General features: G+C 31.7%; 1 protein-coding gene across 10 annotated transcripts in view; it reads left to right on the forward strand.

Annotated features, from left to right (window-relative positions):
• Positions 1 to 23276, forward strand: part of Liprin-gamma (liprin protein kazrin) — a 183981-nt gene that overhangs the window by 118734 nt on the left and 41971 nt on the right. For all 10 annotated transcript variants that reach the window (XR_014925711.1, XM_085487122.1, XM_085487117.1 and 7 more), the window contains one exon: positions 22277 to 22673. Coding sequence is in view for 9 of the 10 variants with exons in the window: in XM_085487122.1 (XP_085343248.1) it covers positions 22277 to 22673 (397 nt within the window). In the remaining variant the exon portion in view is untranslated. The remainder of the gene's footprint in view (positions 1 to 22276; positions 22674 to 23276) is intronic.

Here is a 23276-nt window from a genome sequence, read left to right on the forward strand (position 1 = left end):
TCTGAAATATAAAATTTATTACAAATTGTTTTATATTTTATATTTCAGAGCCGAACGAATTATTAACATGTTTATAAACTAAGCACTCTCGCGGCAAATATTTTTACTGTGAAATATATATGTATACACGAACGCATGAAAAGCTTATGAAATTGCCAGCGCGTTATTTTCATATTTTTTATTACTCTATCTTACATGTAAAAGCGAGAAAATAGAGGCGGAAATTATTTTTTCTCTTCGCAGTCGGATATTTTGCGACGAGAACATGTTTGTTCTACAAAGCAAATCTATCCGAATCAAGAAGGCGGAAATATGAACCGGACATTGAGGTATATGTATAACTCACAAGTAAACGTATCGTGTTATACTCCGATTTTTTCAAATTTATGATGAACAAATGTAGAACTACCAAAAATATTTGATTTGTATTTTTTTCATTTGTGCTCGCACAAATGATTTTACAGATAATTAATATCCCTTCAATATTCAACTCTTTACTATTACAAATACAGCAAAAATGTATAAGAAACAAAATTTAATGTAAGATATTAAAATTTTTTAAATCGCTAATTATATAAATGTAAAAGATTTGCAAAATTATCTGTTTAATTAATAAAATGTTAAACAAACTAGCAAAACAGTTGAAAAAATATAGAATAATGATTATATGTTATTAAAGTTATTCGAGTAAGTGATTTTAAATATAACTTTAATTTTTCAAGAGACATGCATTGTTTTAAATTATTGAAGTAATAAATAATTTAAACAAATTGAAGTGTTTTTTAATATTCAAAAAGTCTATATAATTTAAGCTACTATAAAACACTTCAATATTTTTCAATTTTATAAATTTTTTAAACCATTTATTGTTTAAATAATTTAAAATAATACTCTTTATTGGCTGCAAACTGCTATTTGCTAGCTCGCGACTTCATTCTTATTGTTAACTGTGAAGTTAGGTTTCGCCGTCAGGCGACGACTGTTGTGCAGAGTCTTGCGGTCAGTGGTGGGGATCAGTCTCTCGCGAGACGTGCAGTGTGACGGACACATCGGACGCGCTAGTTTAATGGAAAGGATAGAAGGAGAAAAACGTTGAGTCTAGTCAGGCGAGGGACTCTGCCAAGCTCGGTTCATTCTTGGCTGTGAAGTTAGGTTTCGCCGTCAGGTGACGACATCGCAAAGTCTTGCGGTCAGTAGTAGATATCAGTCTCGCGCGAGACGTGCAGCGTATGGCGGACATATGGAGACGCGCGAATCTAATGAAAGCGCAGGTATTTTGATCGACAGATTCTTGTAGAAAATTCTATTTTTTTCGTTCGTATTTTCTGTTATAGATTTAAATATTGGATTTTTATGTATTGCAATAATAATTTTTATATTTGCATTACAATCGTCAATATTTTATTATCAAAGAATATGCAATTGTAAGGCGAGAAACACAACTTCAGAATGCTTTAGTATATTCTTAAAATACTTCGAAAATGATTTATTTCCTTGACAATTATTAACAATTATAAACTAATTGTAATATCAAACTTCATGCGAAATAACTGCAAGACTATACGACCTTATATCACAATTATTTTATATATACAGTTGTTGATTGATTATAAAGGGAAAAAGATAATTTTCGGAATATTTTATAAGTGTGCTAAAGCTATCTGAAGTGATTGTTTCTCATCAAAATATCTTTGTATCTAAAAATATAACACGCAAGAATTTCAGCGTGTATTTTCTCGCCTCTAACGTCACAATTCAACACCGCCACGGCGAGTACCCAGGAGCTTTAATTATATTCAATTAAATTATACGAAATGAGAAAGATATATATATATATATATATATATATATGTATACATACATATTGCAATTTTTAAAACTCATTATTAAACATTTTTAAAAATCTATATTAAAAATCTATATTAAAAAAGTATTAAAAATCAGATATTTCAAAAAGTTAATTAGGTAATTATTAAATAATAAACATTACTCATATATTTACACATCCATTTTCTCAATTAAAATTTACACAAGATTTTATTATATTTTTTATATAGATTATATTATTTAATTATATTACGTATATATAGATTCTAAATCTTATTGTACGTGCACGTGCGTATATGAATGTGTAACATTATCCCTATTTTCGTTAACTATGTTAAAATAATTGATATCAGATATCATGGTTATTAGTCGATGCCACGGTGGATCTAAATACAGTGTACGCTCTTCGGAGCATGACAGATGAATATAAGTTTAACATGCTCGCGGAATTATGCATCCATGTCTATAATTATCTCAAACGGCGAGAGACTCTGGGACATTCTCTCCCTTCCCCTTTCTCTCTCTCTTTCTATATCTCACACACTATTTATACAAAGATCTTCCTTAAAAAGAATCTTTTTAATAATTCTCAAAATTTACATTAATTATCTGGAGTCATCATTTTAGAAAGAAAAAGAAAACTTTAAAATTATTTTTAAATTAGATTTAAAAAATATTTAAATTTAATATTATTTTATTTTTTCATAACTCTAAAAATATTACACGTAATTTTGTTAATTATTCTAGAGAAAATTTTGAAAATTCTGTTATTTATTTTATTTATTTATACAGCATTTGTGCTCAAAAGAGGAAGCTGTAACAGTTCAAAATGAAAAGATCATTTTAACAATTTTGCAACTGAAGTTCCCTAAACAATTAACGAGACAGGACGGTAATCGTTTTTGAAAATTACGAGCGGAGAGTCCTCGGATATGTGCACACGCGATTAAATGAGACCTGAACTTCAGACATAAACAGTTACGTAAGTCGCATATAAGCACCGTGTATATAATGTGAGCTTACAATGTGCCCGTGCACGCGTCGTTATATCTACAATTAGTCGCGTTAACTCAGCGCAACAGTAACTGATGAGACGTGCCTCGAAACCGCGGCGCACTTTGTTGCAGGCGTTTATTATCCCCGCTGTGATTACGCGTAACTTATTGTGTGCGCGCAACACCGTAATAACGGTAACACGTCTCTCTTCTGAAAGCACGAAGTAGGGCGGATTGCTATATTCGAAAGCATCTTGCGGGATATTTCCTATTAGTAACACACTAATTAGTTCAGACACCTCTCTCTTCGAAATTATATGAAATCTACTCCAATCTATATTTTATTATATATATTATATATTTTATTATATTTATATATTTATGCTTTATTTATATATTTTATTATATATTTTTATATTTATTCATATATTTATTTATATATTTATTTATTTATTTATTTATTTATTTATTTATTTATTTATTTATTTATTTATTTATTTATTTATTTATTTACTTATTTATTTACTTATTTATTTATTTATTTATATATTTATTTATTTATATATTTATTTATATATTTTATTTATACATATATATAATACATGTAAATATATGTATATTGTATACGAAATAATAATTTAAAATATTGTATATCTAGTATTAACTCCAATGGTTAATTAACGTCATATATTTCGCACGAAATAAATGAAGATTAGATAAAGATTAGAAGCCGATCTCGAAAATCGTGGCGTTTGAGTTTTTCTATTTTAAGCCGATCGTACATTCATAAACTTATGGCGTTCTTCGATTTCCATTTTTGGAGAGGAAAGTACTTCGACGCTCGTACGTACAGAAGCGAAAACAGGTTTGCCTTGGATGCTGCGAGTTTGGCCCACATTAGAAACCTGAAGCGGCATGTGGCCGGGGAACACCCGCGATACCGGGTGTTATTTTAAATAGCAGCACGTGCCGCGTGTCTTCTCGCTCGAATGAGTCGACATTTCTCGCCTCATTTCTCTTCGAAAAAAATACATTTTTCTTTCCATCGTTCGAAAGGAAAAAAAAAAAAAAATGCAACACCGAATTAAGAACTGTCATCTGTCGTATCGCGATTTGCTCGATTATTAATCGCGATTCGATTAATAATCGCGCGTCTCATTGACATCATCCACTTTTATTCCCTTACGTTGTAAATTGTAATTTCATACGAAATCCCGGGATTCGCGGAATAATACACGACGACTAATAAATGTTTCATGTCACTCGCGGCTTTGCCGATTTAATATTCATCCCCCTTAACATTTATTCCGTTTTGCTCATTAATAATGAAATGTTATTACATGTGTATCGCATGCATTATGATTATTTCTGCGAAACGGATACATGTATATATGTTTAATAGTACTCGGTGTGTATATATATGAACGCAAATATCCCACGTAACGAGAAGAATGCTAAATGCGCGTAATGCAATAGGGCCATTACATCTGAAAATGTATGAAGTGCTTTTCAAGCGACAAGAATTCGATTAATGAGATGCTACTTTGAATATTTCGCACTAATAAATAGCAAGTATTATTCAGAATTCTATTTATTTATTTTTTATTATATTTGTTTTAATATAAAACTATATCAGTGATTTTGTAAAAAAAAAAGCTGCGAATAGAATTGAACAGAAGAATAGAATTCTTCTCTTCAATTTCACTCGCAGCTTTTTTCACAAAATCACTGATACAGTTTTATATTAAAACAAATATAATAAAAAATAAATAAATATAATAAAAAATATAATTTTACCGCTCTTTCTCTTTTCAAGAGACATGAAAAAAAATTCTCTAAACTTATTCTCTATTTATTTAAAAGAAAAACAAATATAATATATATAGAGATTTTTTTAAGCTTTTTGATTTTCCACAAATTTATCGAAACATGTAGATCTCGTTATCACCTTTTCGGAATTGTATTTCTCAATTAAATTCGATAGACACCAATAATATCAATTTGCATGTAACTTTTAATATTTCGTGCTAACAAATATATATAGTAAAAGTATTATATTTCAAAATTCATTCAAACTCTCCGATTTTATTCGCGGGTCGATATAAATTTTTATTTCGAAAAAAAGATTGAATTTTACCGCAATTTATTGATTTAAGAAGAAAAGTATAGAGATATATTTTTCCGAGATTTTTGAAAACCTTGTCGAAACATGTAGATCTCGTTATCGGCCTTTCGGTGTCGCGTTCCTCAATTAAATCCGATACACCCCAATGATATCACTTTGCGCGCGACGGAAATCGTTGTCTTCGCGAATTGTCGTCGCTCGAGGCGGAAATCGATATCGGCTTTACGTGACTCGAACTCGCTGCAATTACAGCTGCAACGATTCCGCGAAGGGGATGGCTCGGAGACCATTTTACCTCCATACGTCGCGAGACAAATTGCTCCGACGCGGATGCAACGAGGCGGCCGGAATTGCAATTTCATAAATTCGAGTGGCGGCTGCCGCTTTCGGTGATGCGCAGCCACTGCATCATTCTGTAGTCTTCTTACGACGTTCCATCCACCTTCTGCGTCCTATTCTCACCCTCTCGGTGCCTTGTCTCTCCTTCTCTCTTTGCCCGTCTTCGTCTCTCTATCTCAATTTATCTCTTTCCTTCACGCTCTACTTCGCCTCCCGGCCTATCCATCTTACTTTTCCGTCATCCAGAAAAGGACAGACTTCATAATTACTATATCTCCGTCATTCCTGCTCAAACAAGGCCAGAAAATTCTACGGGCGTGGCTGGTCTTTTATTTTCCTATGCAGTGTTTGCTGTTTTATCTTAATGTAAAATTGTATAGGTCATCATCTAGATGAATCTTATTTTTATATAGATAATAAAAATATATGTATATATTTATCTATATCTTTGCATCTTAGATGAAAAAAGTATTTACTAAATTGTCGAAAATAATTTTCAGATAATTTAGTTTAAAGAGTATAGCACATGAAAATGTAGATATATTTTTATCCATCTCTTTTGATAATTTTTATATCCCTTTTGTAATTTACATTTTTTTAACTGTGTTTATATAAGTGGAAAATGCTAAATAAAAGAGTTAATAGCACTTGAAATTACGGGGGACTAACTTCACACTTTTTTCCAATTTTTTTTTCTATTCATTTTAGCGTATTAAACAACTCTCAATAAAATTGCTGATTTTCAAAAAAATTGTTTGCAGGGGTAAAATTTTGTTCGATAATCGGCAGTTTTGTTGCGAGTTCTTCAAGTGCTATTTCACATACTCATACAATTTTATCTTTTATCTAAATATATTTAAAACAAAATAATCTTATCTAAGATGAATTTCCATATTTTTATGTCATCTTTATCTAGCTAATTTTAAAATCATCTAAGCACAACGCTGTTCCTACGTCGCTTTTATTCTTTCGCATAGCTCTTTTTTCAAAAATCTTTCTCTCTCTTTCTCAGCAGTCTGCACCACCTTTCGACATGCTGACGCACGTCGATTTTTTTTTTCCTATTTGCGCATTTTTTGAATGATGCAAAAATTATGAAAATTTCACGGAAAGTGTCTGCAAAAATTTCCATCCAGATCAATAACGGAGTTAATAATCATGGATGCAGTACGGCGCTTCTCGTTCATGGAAATTCCATATATATATTTCTCTCTTTCTCTTTCATTCCGAGCCGAGAAAATTCCCGCCGGTGTCCACTTTAATTTCTCCGTCGTTCTTTTCCTTCTCCTCCCGACATCTGCATACCTCTGGAGAGAGAAAAAAAAGGTCACTCTCAACGATCTTTCTCTCGATCCTACTCCACCCCTTTCTCGCCATTTACTTCTCCACGATAAATTCATTCCGCAACGCCCCTTGCGACTGACAGCCTTCATCTTGCCATCTCTTGCACATATCATATTTCTCATATATATATATATATATATACATCATCCGGCGACCTGCGCTGTGCGCAAAGCTCGTTCTCTCTCGTAAATTGCGGTTCACGTGGAAAGATTGCGAGGAAACATTTAAAGAAAATAAACGCGGCGAGCTGGGGCGTATAAAATCAAAATAAAAATAAGTAGGAACAAGAATAGGTGAAGCAAAAAATAACTGAAATAGGGAAAACGAATGTATCGTATATAAATATTTTAATATATTATTATTATAGACATTATTATTAATATACATTATTATTATTGGAATTGTATAGAAATTAATCGACCAAACTAGCAAGTAAATCATTTATTCAGCTTCACGACGTTTCGTTTAATAATTTTGGGAATTTATTATTATTATAATATATTATTTATATATTTATATTTATTACATTTTATTATATAATTATTATATATATATATATTTATATATTTATATATTTAATATATATATAATATATATATATATATATATATATATATATATATATTTATATAATTTATATAATATATATATATTTATATTTAATATATATTTAATATATATATATAATTTATATATTTTTTATTAATGAAAGCATGTAGATGTATGAATGTATGCGCTTGTGTTTTGGGGAAATATTTTCAAAGCTCGTAAATATCCCAGGTATGAGCTAGGGTTATTTGCATCTCTCCGCGAGAGGCTTGCCTCGTCCGAGAATGAATAAGTTGCAACCGCGAAAAATCCGTAGGGAAATAAGCCGAATCGTATCGGCGAGACTACAAATTGTCATTCCGCTCTCTCGCGCGCGAGTAAATTCGATTTATCGCGCGCATAAAAAGAAGGTATTTATCGATCGCGCCGATTTCTGATACCATTTCGTAGACGAATATATTACATATATATTTGCGCAAGTGATCAAAATACGAGGGAAAAAATAACGAACGAAATACATATTCACACATACATTTCAGATTTCGAATTAAAGATTTATTTTTCAAATAGAGAAGAAGGGCAAAAATAACCATTTTATTCCGCCTGCGACTATAATTAGAAATTTTGCATCAGAAATAACGGTAACATGCATTATTAAAACAAAGTCTTTATACGCGTGCAACTACTATTATATAATACCTTTGTTTTTTCCCGCAAATCTCGGACTGTTTCAGTTCATTGTTGTTCCTCGTTATTTCTCTACGCTCTCCGTCCATTTATTTTTCTTGCTTTAAATCCGCTTGTCTTTTTACGTTCGGCATCGACGACCATTAATTGAACATCTTCCAAGCAAAGTGTTTAGTTCTGGCTCTGTCGACAGAGGAAAGGATGAGAGAGAGAGAGAGAGAGAGCTAGAGAAGGACCGTATCGGGTCTGCAGGTAATAACATCGATAGCATCAGCCACTTCGTATCGCTTCGCGTCCATTGGCGAACGAAAATGCGATCTCTCAAACGAGAGACCCATATGCTGGACCCGGCTAACTTAGTTGGACAGTATATGGCGTGTGCGCGCGTGATATGGGTAACACCGACCCTTAAGTACGTAGCAGGCAACACCTAGCTATGTCGAACGAACGAGCGAGCCGCTCGGTTGACAGCTGTCTGCATCAGGCGCTCCAACAATCTATCGAGCCACTTCTCTCACATATAAACGTTTTCATCGAAATATTGTGTTAAAAGATTCAGACTAATATTTTATATTGTCCGTAAAGAGGTTTCTTAATTTGCGTGACATTAATTATCTCGATATAAGCTGTATTTTTAAGTATAAAGAGCTTGGCGCCCGCAAAAGGGAGCAAAGGAAGGCATTTTCCCTCTCTTAGAATCAGTAAAAAAAAATAAGCATTTGCATATTTAATATAAAAAAATTCAAATAAAACGAAATAAAAAAATTAAATTAATTTTTAAATTAATTTCTGAATTAATTTTCAAAAAATTAAGACAAAACAAAATTTAAATATAAACGCTTTGATCGAAATATCGTGCTAAAGAAAATTCAGACTAATATCTTATATTGTCCGTAAAGAGGTTTCTTAATTTGCGTGACAATTATTTCGATATAAGCTGTATTTTTAAAGAGCTTGGCGCCCGCAAAAGAGAGCAAAGGGAGGCATTTTCCCTCTCTTAGAATCAGTAAAAAAAATTAAGCATTTGCATATTTAATATAAAAAAATTCAAATAAAACGAAATAAAAAAATTAAATTAATTATTAAATTAATTTCTGAATTAATATTCAAAAAATTAAGACAAAACAAAATTTAAATATAAACGCTTTGATCGAAATATCGTGCTAATAAAAATTCAAACTAATATTTTATATTGTCCGTAAAGGTCTCTTAATTTGCATGACATTAATTATCTCAATATAAGCTGTATTTTTAAGTATAAAAAGCTTGGCGCCTGCAAAAGGGAGCAAAGGGAGGCATTTTCCCTCTCTTAGAATCAGTAAAAAAATTAAGCAATTGCATATTTAATATAAAAAAATTAATTTAAAAAAATTAGAAAGAGAAGAAATTTTATTAATTTTGCCCCCTTATGGAAAATATCCACAAATACTATGTTAATATTTTAACACAAAATATATGCAAAACTACTAAGTAATTTATTAAAATAAATTTTGTTTCAAATTAACATATAGTTTTAATGTAAAAATCAACTAAAAATATGTTAATTTTAAATGTATCACATCCTTACTTATATTACAAAAAATCAACATATTTTTCATTTAACAGATAAATCTTATCACTAATAAAACAGATCATATTTATCGTGTAAAATTAAAAATAAATGCTGCACATTGTGTTATTTTTACATCTTTTTTAGTTGTTTTAATAATTCAATATTTAAGCTCAATTAACACAACGTAATATATTAAATTAATTCATGAATGTGTAAATATTATAAACACAAAAATTTTAATAAAAATCATTTTTATTAAGAAAACAAATTTTTTTTCTATGTAACTCGAAGGGATCGTAAATATTTCATACATCTTTGACACGAGAGAGCGAAATACAAAACCAAAAGTCGACAAATTGTCTTGCTAATTTCCCGGAAAACGTTGAAGATTTTAATTAATCATGATCGAGACTTTTGGAAATCTCTCTCTCTCTCTCTCGCTAAAGAGAGAATTGCGTAAAATACATCGCGAGAATATTTTAAAGTGATAACTGGCTGGGGTACATATTTGTGAGAAAGCAAAGTATATATACATATATCTGGGAGAACTTTTACTCTCCAAGAGGAGAGGATAAATCTTGGAACGAGCGATGTGCGCCTGTATGTACCTTATTTAGCCGGACGTTTCGATGGTATGTGCACAGGAAAAGCCCCGGCACGATTGCTATTTGCAATTTCGAGAGTAGCTCGATTGGATATGCAATAACGTATAATATATTAAAAACGTCGGGCAAACGATGCAAAAATTGCAAAAAAAAAAAAAAAAGATATACACATCGCGTGTCATTTTTATTTTTTCATCTTTGACGTACAAATGCAGCAAAAAAAATTACGTCGAAATGAAAGTGAAATATTTCAACGTGACGTGCAAATTGCAAGCTGATCTAGCACTCGCGTTGCTTTAATGAATTTTATACAATGGCAATTATACACACACATACTCACAAATATACATACATATGTTAATTAAAATTCTCATTGACCAGAGGATATTAAATTTTCGTTACGAATATACAGATGTTGTCATCATACTGTTTAAAGTTAACGATATACTAACGATGAATTATCGCTGGTCAAATTATCGAGTTGAAATTATTGCGATGAAATTTTTAAATTCGGTTCTCAATCTCGTATACTTTGTATGCGTAAACAGTGTTTGCTGTTATCTAAATAAAATTATATGGATCATCTAGATGAAACTTTGGTGTTATCTTATCTTTATATAGATAATAAAAATATGTATTATCTATATCTGCATCTTAGATGAAAAAAGTATTATCTTTACTAAATTTCAGATAATTTTGGTTTAGAATCATAGCACATAAAAATACTTAAATAGTAGAACTTAAACACTAAGCGATAAAAATATAAATACATATGTTTTTATTTATAAATTTTTATCGATTACTGCTTAAATTCTACTATTTAAGTATTTTTATGTGCTATGATTCTAAATCAAAATTATCTGAAAATTATTCTAGATAATATTGTAAAGACAATACTTTTTTCATCTACATAATTTTCTAGATTATTATCTAGATAATTTTCTAGATAATAATCTAGAAAATTATCTAGATGAAAAAAGTATTGTCTTTACAATATTATCTAGAATAATTTTCAGATAATTTTGATTTAGAATCATAGCACATAAAAATACTTAAATAGTAGAATAAAGGATAAAATTATATAGTGATTTATCTCGATAATTTTCTAAATAATAATCTAGAAAATTATCTAGATAAATCATTATATAATTTTATCTTTTATCTAGATATATTTAAAACAAAATTATCTTCATCTTATTTAAGATGAATTTACTTACATATTTTTATCTCATTTTTATCTAACTGATTTTAAAATCGTCCAAGCGTCACAACACTGGTCGTAAATTTACGTGGCATGCGAAATACGTGTGCATATAAGTTGACGACGAGCAGCAGCTTCAAGAGAGGGGTTAGGAGGAGGGAGAGGGTTATGTGCCCGATGAAAAATCGCGAATGCATCGAGCAATGCATATTTCATACGCTGCTTCACGATGAAATGAAAATCCCTCTCTTTCTTCCTCGACGCGTCGACACCTGGGGACTCCAGACAAGTGTCAGGGGGTGAGAGGGTGCAGGGGGTGGGGGAGAAAGGAGAGGAGACGAGAAGTTTCACGTTCATAATTAGCAAGAGAGGGCAAACTCAGAGGAGAAGGTGTCTCTCTTTCTCTCTCTCGTGATTTCAGCGAAATTCTTAAATTACTTGGATTAAGTTTACGACGATATTATCGAGTGGGTCGATATTCTCCGACGTAATAAGCGAATTAGCTTAGGGAGATAAAAATATTGCGAACTTTACTTCTTATCGTATATTTTACTTCACTTTCGAAAACTTATATTAATTCATTAGGGCAAAATTAGACATTATTAGACCGGCAAAAATCAAAAGCCACGTCATCTGTAAGACTGATTTGCTTCATAAAGAAGGTAAAAAATGTGTTATAGTGTTTTTTATAACTGAAATTGAAAATTTTTTAATTAATTAAGAAGTTAAGTTTTTAATTAAAAAGGAATTATTGTTATTTAATACTATATTTGTAAACAATTGCCAGTTAAGATAATATAGTATTTTAATTTAAAGAAATAATAATATTATTTCAATTAATAATTTATGATTTTCTTTAGACTTTATAACTTTTTGAAGTTTTCAAATAAATCTTTCAAATGTCATGAATGGGTGTCCAGATTATTTTATACTAGTTGTATATCAATTAAAGGAATATTGTTGTTTCTTTAGATTAAAATACTATAACTTATCTGGCTTTTTGTCATTCTTAAACATATGATTGTTTAAAAATAAACATAGTATTAAAAACAAGATTTCTCTTTTATGAGGAAGCAATAGAAAATGATTCTTGATGACTTATTAATTAAAAATAATTAATTAATTAATTAAATTTACACAATTAATTAAGTAAATTTCAATTTTGTTAGTTATAAAAACGTATAACATATGTTTACCTTCGTAATTATTTATTTTTATGAAACAAACCAGTCTTATATATGAGGAGACTTTTTATTTTTGCCGTACAAAAGTTACGTTGTTATTAATTAAATCTTTCCCATAAACGACATAAACGACAGAGCAGAATATCCTTGACGCGCCGTCCAAATGTTACGATCGCGATTTGCAAATTGCAATCTGGAATTCGATATCGAGAGATTCGACTGCTACTATTCGATGGATCGAACGTTTCACGGGAAGGAAGGGGATAATTCGCCGGAGGAGGATTATTCTACCGAGCCGTTTGTATTCTCGCCAGAGAGAGAGAGAGGGAGAGAGAGAGAGAGAGATTTTCCGGCGAATTTTCTGATTAACTGAGAGACAAGCTGCCCCGACAGTTCCCAAAATAAACTCATATTTTTTTTTGTCTCTATGCCTGCCAACGATTGCGACAGGTCCCGTACAGTACAACAAGATTGTAGCAGCATTGTGGCAACATTTCATTGCAATATTACAACATTGCATAAACATTGTGAAGTGTTGCAGCAATGCCTATATAATATTTCTGCAATATTGCTATGCAATGTACAATATTGCAATGTTGTTGCAATATTGCTGCAAATTTGTGTGCTGTATGGGGTCTCATACAGCACAACAAGATTGCAGCAGCATTGTGGCAACATTTCATTACAATATTACAACATTGCATAAACATTGTGAAATGTTGCAGCAATGGCAAAATGTCCGCTGTCAGAAATATTGTTCTATAACATTACAGCAATAATGCAATAAAATATATATGTAATATTATTATTGGATTATTGGTAGTGTGCTAAATACATGATCGGACTGAATGATCTGTACCTAATATTTTTTGCGTGAATTTTATTTTTATAATATTTCTGAAATGTTGCTGCAATGTTGTTTAAACCATATTGCAAATTCATGCATATATAATATTTCTGCAATATTGCTATGCAATATTGTTGCAATATTGCTGCAAATTTGTGTGCTGTATGGGGTCTCATACAGCACAACAAGATTGCAGCAGCATTGTGGCAACATTTCATTACAATATTACAACATTGCATAAACATTGTGAAATGTTGCAGCAATGGCAAAATGTCCGCTGTCAGAAATATTGTTCTATAACATTACAGCAATAATGCAATAAAATATATATGTAATATTATTATTGGATTATTGGAAGTGTGCTAAATACATGATCGGACGTAATGGTCTGTACCTAATATTTTTTGCGTGAATTTTATTTTTATAATATTTCTGAAATGTTGTTTAAACCATATTGCAAATTCATGCCTATATAATATTTCTGCAATATTGCTATGCAATGTACAATATTGCAATGTTGTTGCAATATTGCTGCTAGCTTGTGTGCTGTATGTTGCCGCTTGCTTTCCGTCAGCACGTTTCGCCCTCTCGTTCGTTAGATTTTCACCACTCGCGACAGGGTATCGACTCTCTCGCCGTCGCACGAAAATTACTCATTAAACTCAGCTGTCGGTCTCTATATACGTGAGTTTCTTTAATAAAACACCCTCTCCTAACTCTCCGATCGTTAACGATGCGTCTCGCATGCTGATGCGTCCCTCGTTAATAGACTTGACTCGGGAATAAATCGTGGATCTCTGTCAAATTAATCGAAGAATAAAGTGTCGTCTATCGTAACTTTTATTAAGATTCGGAAGATTCGAATGAAAATTTTTTTATCTTTATATATACAATTTGACGTAAGGTATCACACTGAAAATATACAAGTAGATTTTGTTATTTGGAGACAAAATTAATTAAAAAGGAATCATTGTTATTTAATTCTATATTTGTTAACAATTGTATATTTAAGAATGACAAAATAAAAGAGCCAGTTAAGCTAATATAGTATTTTAATTTAAAGAAACAACGATATTATTTTAATTAATAATTTATTTGATTTTTTAGCCTTCATAATTTTTTGAAGTTTTCTTGGTACACTTTTAAATAAATTTTTCAAATATTATGAGTGTCCAGATTCTTTCATACATTCGTTGTATATTGATATAAGAGATAACATATATGTTATATATAATAGATATAAGAAAGAAACAAACATTCTATAAGATATAGTTTCTTTCTCGATTCGATGCGAAAATTGACTTTTCAACAGAGTTTCGCGATTTAGACGACACACTTTTTAAACAAGTTATCAGTTTGTTGACATCGTGGTATCCCACGATCTTGATTCTGCGCTGAAAGATCCGCCTGTCCAATTACGGTGCACCCCATTATGGCGTGTCGGAGGATGCAGCAGCAACATGAGAGCTTCGTGCTAGGACAAATTGTGCGGCTAATGACCTGATCGTTCATTTAATCGTATAGAGGCGCATTTACACAGGGATTGTGCGTCGAAATTGTCCGGCAGTCGACGATCCCGAAGCATACATGTAGAATAGAAACTGGTATAGAAACATAATATCGGATTCTCTCTTCCTCCACGCGCGACAAACGAGCGACAGGATATACCGCCGTTAGTTAGTATTTACATCGTCGTTTGTGACTCCGGTCGCGCGAATAATCCGGAACACGTTGTACAGTCAGACATTGTGTGGAGATCCGGAATAGTCAGATAACTAAACGGCCGCCGAAAACTATGTATGCGTTCGCCAAACCGAACTTGGTGTAATATCGATTCTGATATCGCAATATAGACGAAATGTAATTTCGTCCAGCGAACTCGCTTCTGCGCGAAGCGCGTTAAATAATTCTACCGTAAAATCAATTATTTGCTGACGATTAATTAATTAATCGAGCGAATTTCGTTTTGACGGAATTATAACGCGGTCGTACAACCGAGATGGTGAATAATTAAGGAGAATTTTAATTAAGAATAACATCGAAGGACACAAGGGTGAATTTGCGCAAGAGCAGTGTTGTGCTTGAATGATTTTACAATTAGCTAGATAGAGATGAGATAGAAATATGGAAATTCATCATGAGATAAGGATGGTTTTGTTTTAAATGTATTTAGACAAAAGATAAATTATATATGGCGACTCATCCAGATAATAATTTTTAAGACTGCTTATATAAACACAGTTATGAAAAAAATGTAAATTATAAAAATATATGTATTCATATTATTATTTATAAATTTTTATCGTTTACTGCTTAAGTTCTACTATTTAAGTATTTTTATGTGCTATGATTCTAAACCAAAATAATCTGAAAATTATTCTAAATAATTTAATAAAGATTATTATCTTTTTTTATCTAAGATGCAGATATAGATAATACATATTTTTATTATCTATATAAAGATAAGATGACCAAAGTTTCATCTAGATAATTTATATAATTTTATTTAGATAACCGCAGACACTGATTAGACATGATACAAAGCACCGAGAAGGGATAGAAATTGTAAAACGAGATATGAACCGTTATAAAAAAATGTAAATTACAAAACGGATATAAAAATATATGTATTCATATTTTATTTATAAATTTTTATCGCTTAAATTCTACTATTTAAGTATTTTATATGCCATGATTCTAAACCAAAATTATTCTAAATAATTTAATAAAGATTATTATCTTTTTTCATCTAAGATGCAGATATAGATAATACATATTTTTATTATCTATATAAAGATAAGATGACCAAAGTTTCATCTAGATAATTTATATAATTTTATTTAGATAACCGCAAACACTGATTAGACATGATACAAAGCATCGAGAGGGGATAGAAATTGTAAAACGAGAGATGAACCGTTATAAAAAAATGTAAATTATAAAAGGGATATAAAAATGTATTCATATTTTTATTTATAAATTTTTATCGCTTAAATTCTACTATTTAAGTATTTTATATGCTATGATTCTAAACCAAAATTATCTGAAAATTATTCTAAATAATAAATTATATATTAATATTTAATAAAGATTATTATCTTTTTTCATCTAAGATGCCAAAATTATCTGAAAATTATTCTAAATAATTTAATAAAGATTATTATCTTTTTTCATCTAAGATGCAGATAATACATATTTTTATTATCTATATAAAGATAAGATGACCAAAGTTTCATCTAGATGATTTATATAATTTTATTTAGATAACTGCAAATATTGGAGAAGGGCCATATCGAGAGACGCCTCCGGCGGTATCGATCCTTCCTTCATGTACGGATGCTAACGCCGGAAACACGGTTTAACAGCACTGCGGCAGGGCAGATATACATTTTACAAGAGAACCGGAGCGATGTTTAAACGTCCGGGTACTAAAAGCGAAACTACTCTGCGGCGCGATCCGGCGGTTTTCCCTCGTTTCCATTCGACGGGAATTTATCGTCGCGAGCCCGACATGTTCACAGCCGTGAAAAAGGGCGCGAACACGATCGTTTGTCGATGCGTCCGCGTCGAGGGGTGGGAAGGGGTGAGATGGAAGTGAGAGGGTGTCTTTGGGAACGCAACAAGTCCGCGAGATGCTTTCTTCCTCTCGTTATCCTTTTGTATCCTTGGAACTTGGCCAATCATGACCGTCCTTTCTCGAAGAACCACAACCCTATCGTTTCTTTTTTTGTTACTTTTGTTCGATTCATTTCTGTATTCTTTCGAAACTTTCTTTATTGCGCTCGATTACCGGTCTTTTGATGCTCGTGATAATTAAACGCGTCTTGTGCCAAGTTTGATTGTTCTTGAACGAATTCTTCAATTCATAGAAATATAAGTAAAAGATATAATTTTTTTTTTTTAATATCACGTTTACCACGGAAAAAGAGATTTACTGAAACAGAAAATTTTTATTATATGTTACAGTAATCAAGTCTCAGAACTGTAGAATTTATGATTGAACAATGAACGAAATTTTAAATAAATACATGTTATTAATATAAAGCAAGTTTTTTCTAACATTATTATTTATTGATCTTATAGAATCTATATAAAATACATATAATATTGAAAGCTCGTTTTAATAAATTCATAATGAACAATTTAACAAAAGCTGTTTTACGAGCTAAGTATTGGATGGAATTTATTTTAAATTATACATCTATAATCCTGAGATGTGGGACGTTTCGACGCTAACTTGCGTCTCTTCAGCCACAATATATTAAATTTACAAAAAGTTGTTACAGCATCACTTCTTCTTTACAGTGTCAAAGTATAGACAGATGTCATTTGAATGTATCTTTACTTTAATAAAAACGACATATAGGTTCTTAGAGTGTCACACATTTTTAACACAACTTATATACACCTTCATACCTCGAAAGACAGATCATTGCGTATCTGTCCTATATGTCGTATTTATTAAAGTAAAAATACATTCAAATGACATCTGTCTATACTTTGACACTGTAAAGAAGAAGTGATGCTGTAACAACTTTTTGTAAATTTAATATATTGTGGCGAAACGTCCTACATCTCAAGATTATAGATGTATAATTTAAAATAAATTCTATTAAATACTTAGCTCGTAAAACAGCTTTTGTTAAGTTGTTCATTATTAATTTATAGAATCTAGTTTGTTTCTTCCTTATATCTATTTTTTATTTTATATATATATATATATATATATATATATATTTATATGTTTATTATATTTTATTTTTATACATTTATTTTATACATATATACATATTTATTTAATTATATATATATATATATATATATATAATATATATATTTTTTATTTATTTTACTTATATATATATATGTATATTATTTTTTAATTATATCTACATATTTCAATTTTTCGTCTTATATATTTTTGATTATCCCTTTAAAAAATATATGTAAGAAATATTTATGCATTCTTGAAAAAGTTTTATTAAACTTAGATTTTTTTAGCATTAACTTTTTGTGTAACGCTATATTGAAATTCTTACGCGCGGCCTTACATCTCGTCGTGGGTGAATTCCTCTTACAGGTTGACATTTGTCGCGCTTCGTAGTGACGCAGGCTTTTATCAGAGTTCGCACAGCTACAAGCGACGACAAACGTCAAACCTGTAAGAGGAATTCAGTCACAACGAGATATAAGGTCGCCCGTAAGAATTTCAATTTAGACTCAGACCGCCGTAGAGCATTGTACAAAAAGTTAATAGTACTAAAGTCAAATTAATAAGATATTCAACAGATAAGCCTCTCTAGAGAATATCGATTACTTTGGTTGGCGGATTGAATAAAAAAATAATATTTAAAAGCATTCATTTTTTTTAAGTTAAAAACCTCGAAGTGAGATTCAACTTTAGGGAGCCAGAGAAGGTTTTAATAAGAATCTCGAATTAGAGAATAAACTTTCAAGGAGGATGGAGGATTTTAATTAAAAATTAGAGATTTAACTTTAGAGAGAAAAGAGAGATTTAATAAAAATGTCGAGTTAGAAATTTATTTAATTTCTTAGTATCACACCAAGAAAAATTAATATCTTGCATATATGTGTCCAATATATCAATTTTGAATGAAAAATTAATTCTTTCCTGAAACTGATGCACTAACATTTGCATTTGGCTTTTATTTGTTCAATTTAAATAATAAAATTTATTTGATTTTACGAAAAAGAATTTTAATAAACTTTGCGTTCAAAATATTTAAATTGAAATACAGACAGTATATAATAAATTATAAATGTCTTTCTCTCGCACGGAAAAAGTGGAATTGTTGAGTCAGCAAAACTAGAATTTACTATATAAATTTAATATTTGTATCTAAAAACAATTATCAACATGCTGATACCATAAATTTATTATAATCTTAGTAATGCAAATTATTTAATATAAAAACTAATATTTAAAAAATACCATAATTTTAATAAAAATTAATGCTTATATATTAAATAGTTGAAGACATCTATTTATTCAATTTTTATATAAACAATTACTTTTTAACAGATTTAATTAGATTTTTTAATTTTGAATGATAATTTCGGATAAAAAAAACAATATTTATTAAAATTAAAGATCTCGAATTGAGATTTATCTAATTTTCTTGGCATCGCATCAAGAAAAATTAGTGTGCACGAGAAATTAATTCTCGCTTGAAACTGACATTTGGCTCCTGTATAATTTAATTGAAATCTGATTTTTATATCAAGAGTCTCTAAAGTCTCTTAGTTGCGAATTTCACCTCCAGTCACAGTATAATTTATGGATTGTTTCCGCTCATGACACCAAATAGTACAAAGCAATTAGAAATTCCCACGTTTGACAGCGCGTCATTAAGTGATTACCGGAAGCCGCTTACGTACGCGCGGCGGCTTTGGAAAGGCATTCGCGAGCTCGCTCGCATCGAGACTACAGATTTCATGGAAGCCTCGTTTGTGCTTCCGGTGCTGCGGTGCGCCACAACGATCGGCCCGGGGACTCTGAATTCGCGAAACATTTCAATTTCATCCGTGTCCTGCGAGATGCCACGATGCGACCAGCATTCGCGAAATTCTGCCGTCGAAAATGATGTATTGAAAATACGAGTCAATTCACTCTCTCTCTCTCGAAGTTCGCCGAACATATTTTGTCAAATTTATCGTATTAATATATTCTTTCTTGACAGAGAAAACCTTTACTTTCCTCTTGAATATACTTAATTTTTTGCCGAATATTAAAGAACCTCTTTTTCGAAATTATTTTTCTACATTATACCAAATTAATATTTATAAATCAGAAGTAATAATGATTTGGAATTATGCATGATACAAGTGAAATTGATACGATAGATATTAATGACGTATTAATATAACAATTAATGCGTCTATCAACGGAAGGTGTTAGCCATTAATAATGTAAATCTCTCCTGCACACAATTATGAGTGATATATTAATGAATCCTAAATTCTGCATCGCATTTAGCGGCTTATGCTATTGTTTGAGACTATAGAATCTATTGATCGAGTTATATTAAATTTTAATTAGTATATTTTTCACTGATTTTTAATTACCTGGATTAAAAACCTGGATTAACTACCTGGAATACGGTGGATTCGGAGTTACAGAAACAATTGAATCAAGCTGTTAATAACTCGACTTCTCTATTCGAGTCAAAGGTCAAGAGTCATGCTTGACCCGAGAAGTTACTATGGTGCATCCAATCGCGAGAAACATATTGTATCATCGATCTATTTGCGAACACGAGAGAGCCATTTATTATTCCACACGAGGGATTCTGCAATCGTTTGAGTAAATTAGCATTTCTGGAAATTATACGATAACCATAGAGTCTCATTGATCGCCGTCAAAGGGCTCCACTTTGATTTCGAACCCTGACTAATAATTCCAACTCGAGAGATTCGCACGTATTATAGATAAATGAAATTATCTTCTGATTAAGATAATCAAGAATCGTAGATATGCAGAGAATATCTTATGCAGATGAGATCATATTTTTTTTTAAAAATGTCTTTCTCTGTTTTAATAAAATTTCGGAAAATGTATCTTTCTCGAGATATCTTATTCTTACATGGTATGTTCATAAAATTTGCTGTTTCTTGATTCTTTGTGCAAAAATTTTTATTCTAATATAATTAAATTTAATATTTACACACATTAAATATATAAACATTAATGTCTATTTTATTTACGTCAAAGCTTTACTAAAAGAATTTATTTAACGTCAACTTAAATAAAATTTTCTCTCTCTCTCTTATAAATAATCAAATAGTAGATTTGCATACTGATATTTCAAGTTTGTCATTAAAATTTGAATTCAGTTCCATTCCTTAAACAGACGAAGAAGTTAAAAGAAAAGTGAGATCCATCCCTTCGAAAATTTTGATTTACGCCTGAATGTTTCAATCCTCCGAATTGAAATGTCGTAAAATGAAAAATTCGCGCGAAAATGGCATCGAGATTTTCTCAGAGGCGCTTCTCTGCCTATCCTTGCCTACCTTTCCAATTTCGTAGTCCGGGGAAATAGCGTCTTACTTATCCCCGGAGTTACTCCTAATGCGACTGCGAAAGAAATACGACTCTACGTGTCCCGGGTGTTTCTCTCTGTTTCGCAATTCCAGTGATTCGTGCCGCGACTTCGAAGGCGCGGTTTGACGCGTGCAAACTTCTTGAATAGACGTAGGCGATTTCACTGCGACGTGTAGAGCTTTTCGTACATTCGCTACACAATAACGGATTTATATAATAATATGCAGCAAAGTCGCGGAAACTTTTATCTCGTCATGGATTTGCTCGTTTTACTTCGGCGCTCATTAACGTCGTCGATTGTCTCGCGAAAATGATAAATTGCGAGTCGACAGAGTCGAACTTTCATGCAATCTCTTTAAAAAAAATGTTGTTTTCAAGTAGTTTTGTGGCTTTTAAATATCTCTGAAATTTAACTAAGAGTTTAGCCTTTTTTTATTTTAAAAAGAAAAATTAAAAAATCGTAGATTTATACACGTGGATATCTATCATCCATTTAAAAAAAAAAACAAATTAAAATATAAAGACACATGTTACAAACATATTATTTATTTAAATACATGTCTCAATCATTGAACTTAAATTTAAAAAAAATTATAGACATATAAGAAAAACGAAAAAATTGCAGATTTGACCACGTGGCTGAGTAATGTCATCCATTTTTAAAAAACGAATTAAAATATAAAGATACATGTTGTGGACATATTATTTATTTAAATACATGTCTCAATCATCAAACTTAAACTTAAAAAAAATTATAGACATATAAGAAGAACGAAAAAATTGCAGATTTGACCACGTGGCTGACTAATGTCATCCGCGCGACCACGTGGTTGACTAATGTCATCCGCGCGACAGGTTTAAAGTACTAATAAGACTAAGCGGATTAATTATGAACTCGCGCATGCGTTTCTTTCCATTTCATTTTCACTTACATTTCCTTGAACGTTTTCTGCTTGCAGGCAAAATTCCGCATGATGGTGGAGGAGAACGCAGCGACCGGCGCCCGGCTTGACGGCGAGCTGGAACGCGCCAGGGGCGAATGCGCGACTCTTCGGGGTGAGTTGCGCGATGTCCGCGGCGCTCTGCCGATCGTACTGAACAACAACAACGCCGGCAACAACGGCGGCGCCAACAGCAACAACAACCCCGGTACGGCGACCGCTGCTTCCGCTGGGAACCCCGGCCAAGAAGCCGAGGTTCAGGAGGACGCCAAGCTACTCAGCGCCGGCAGCAGCCCGATCGAGAAGAGGAGCTCGGCCAGCGACAAATCCGCCAGTCCCATCGACAAGAGGACCAGTCCGGTACCCGACAGGAAGGACAGAACCAGCCCCGTCGATCGGCGAGCCAGTCCCATAGGTTCATAGCACGATTTTTAACTCTTCTGTCAACACATTTTTCACCTTTTCATTTAATATACGGGTACCCAGTTTACAAAGATTTTTTTGTATTTTATTTGTCGAGTCGGAGAAAAATCCAACACATTTTTTCTATCTATTGACGAAAAGGATTATAATTTATTCGCACTGATTTTTTATTATATATATTTTTTCTCTCCCTTTAAAAAATCACAGCGAATTACTTAAATTTATCGCGAGCAAGTAACTCGCTCGGAATACGATTAGTAACGTAAGAAGCCGCAGATGAAAGGATATTCGCGCCGGTGGAATTCTCTCGCGTCGAAGATCTCTTCCCGCGGGAGAGCTTCTGCGGTAAAAGGCAGGAGGTTGAATGTTGAAAGTTTATTTCGCGAAAGTATTTTCATAAAGACAGCTCTCCCGGAAATGCGCTTAAGGTGGGCGGAAAGTTATCGACTTGGCACGGGCTTCGGCGGATAAGACTTTTTAAGAAGTTGGCGGAGAATGAAATTTTAAGACGGCCGACGCGCGGCCCACGAATGTTTTCCGCATTTCCACGTTTATCTTAACTTCTCCCGCCTGAGTGTATCCTGTATATCTCGCA

This window comes from Nylanderia fulva, unplaced genomic scaffold (assembly GCF_048542155.1).
Source record: "Nylanderia fulva isolate GAGA-0341 unplaced genomic scaffold, ASM4854215v1 Scaffold5, whole genome shotgun sequence".
NCBI lineage: Eukaryota > Metazoa > Arthropoda > Insecta > Hymenoptera > Formicidae > Nylanderia > Nylanderia fulva.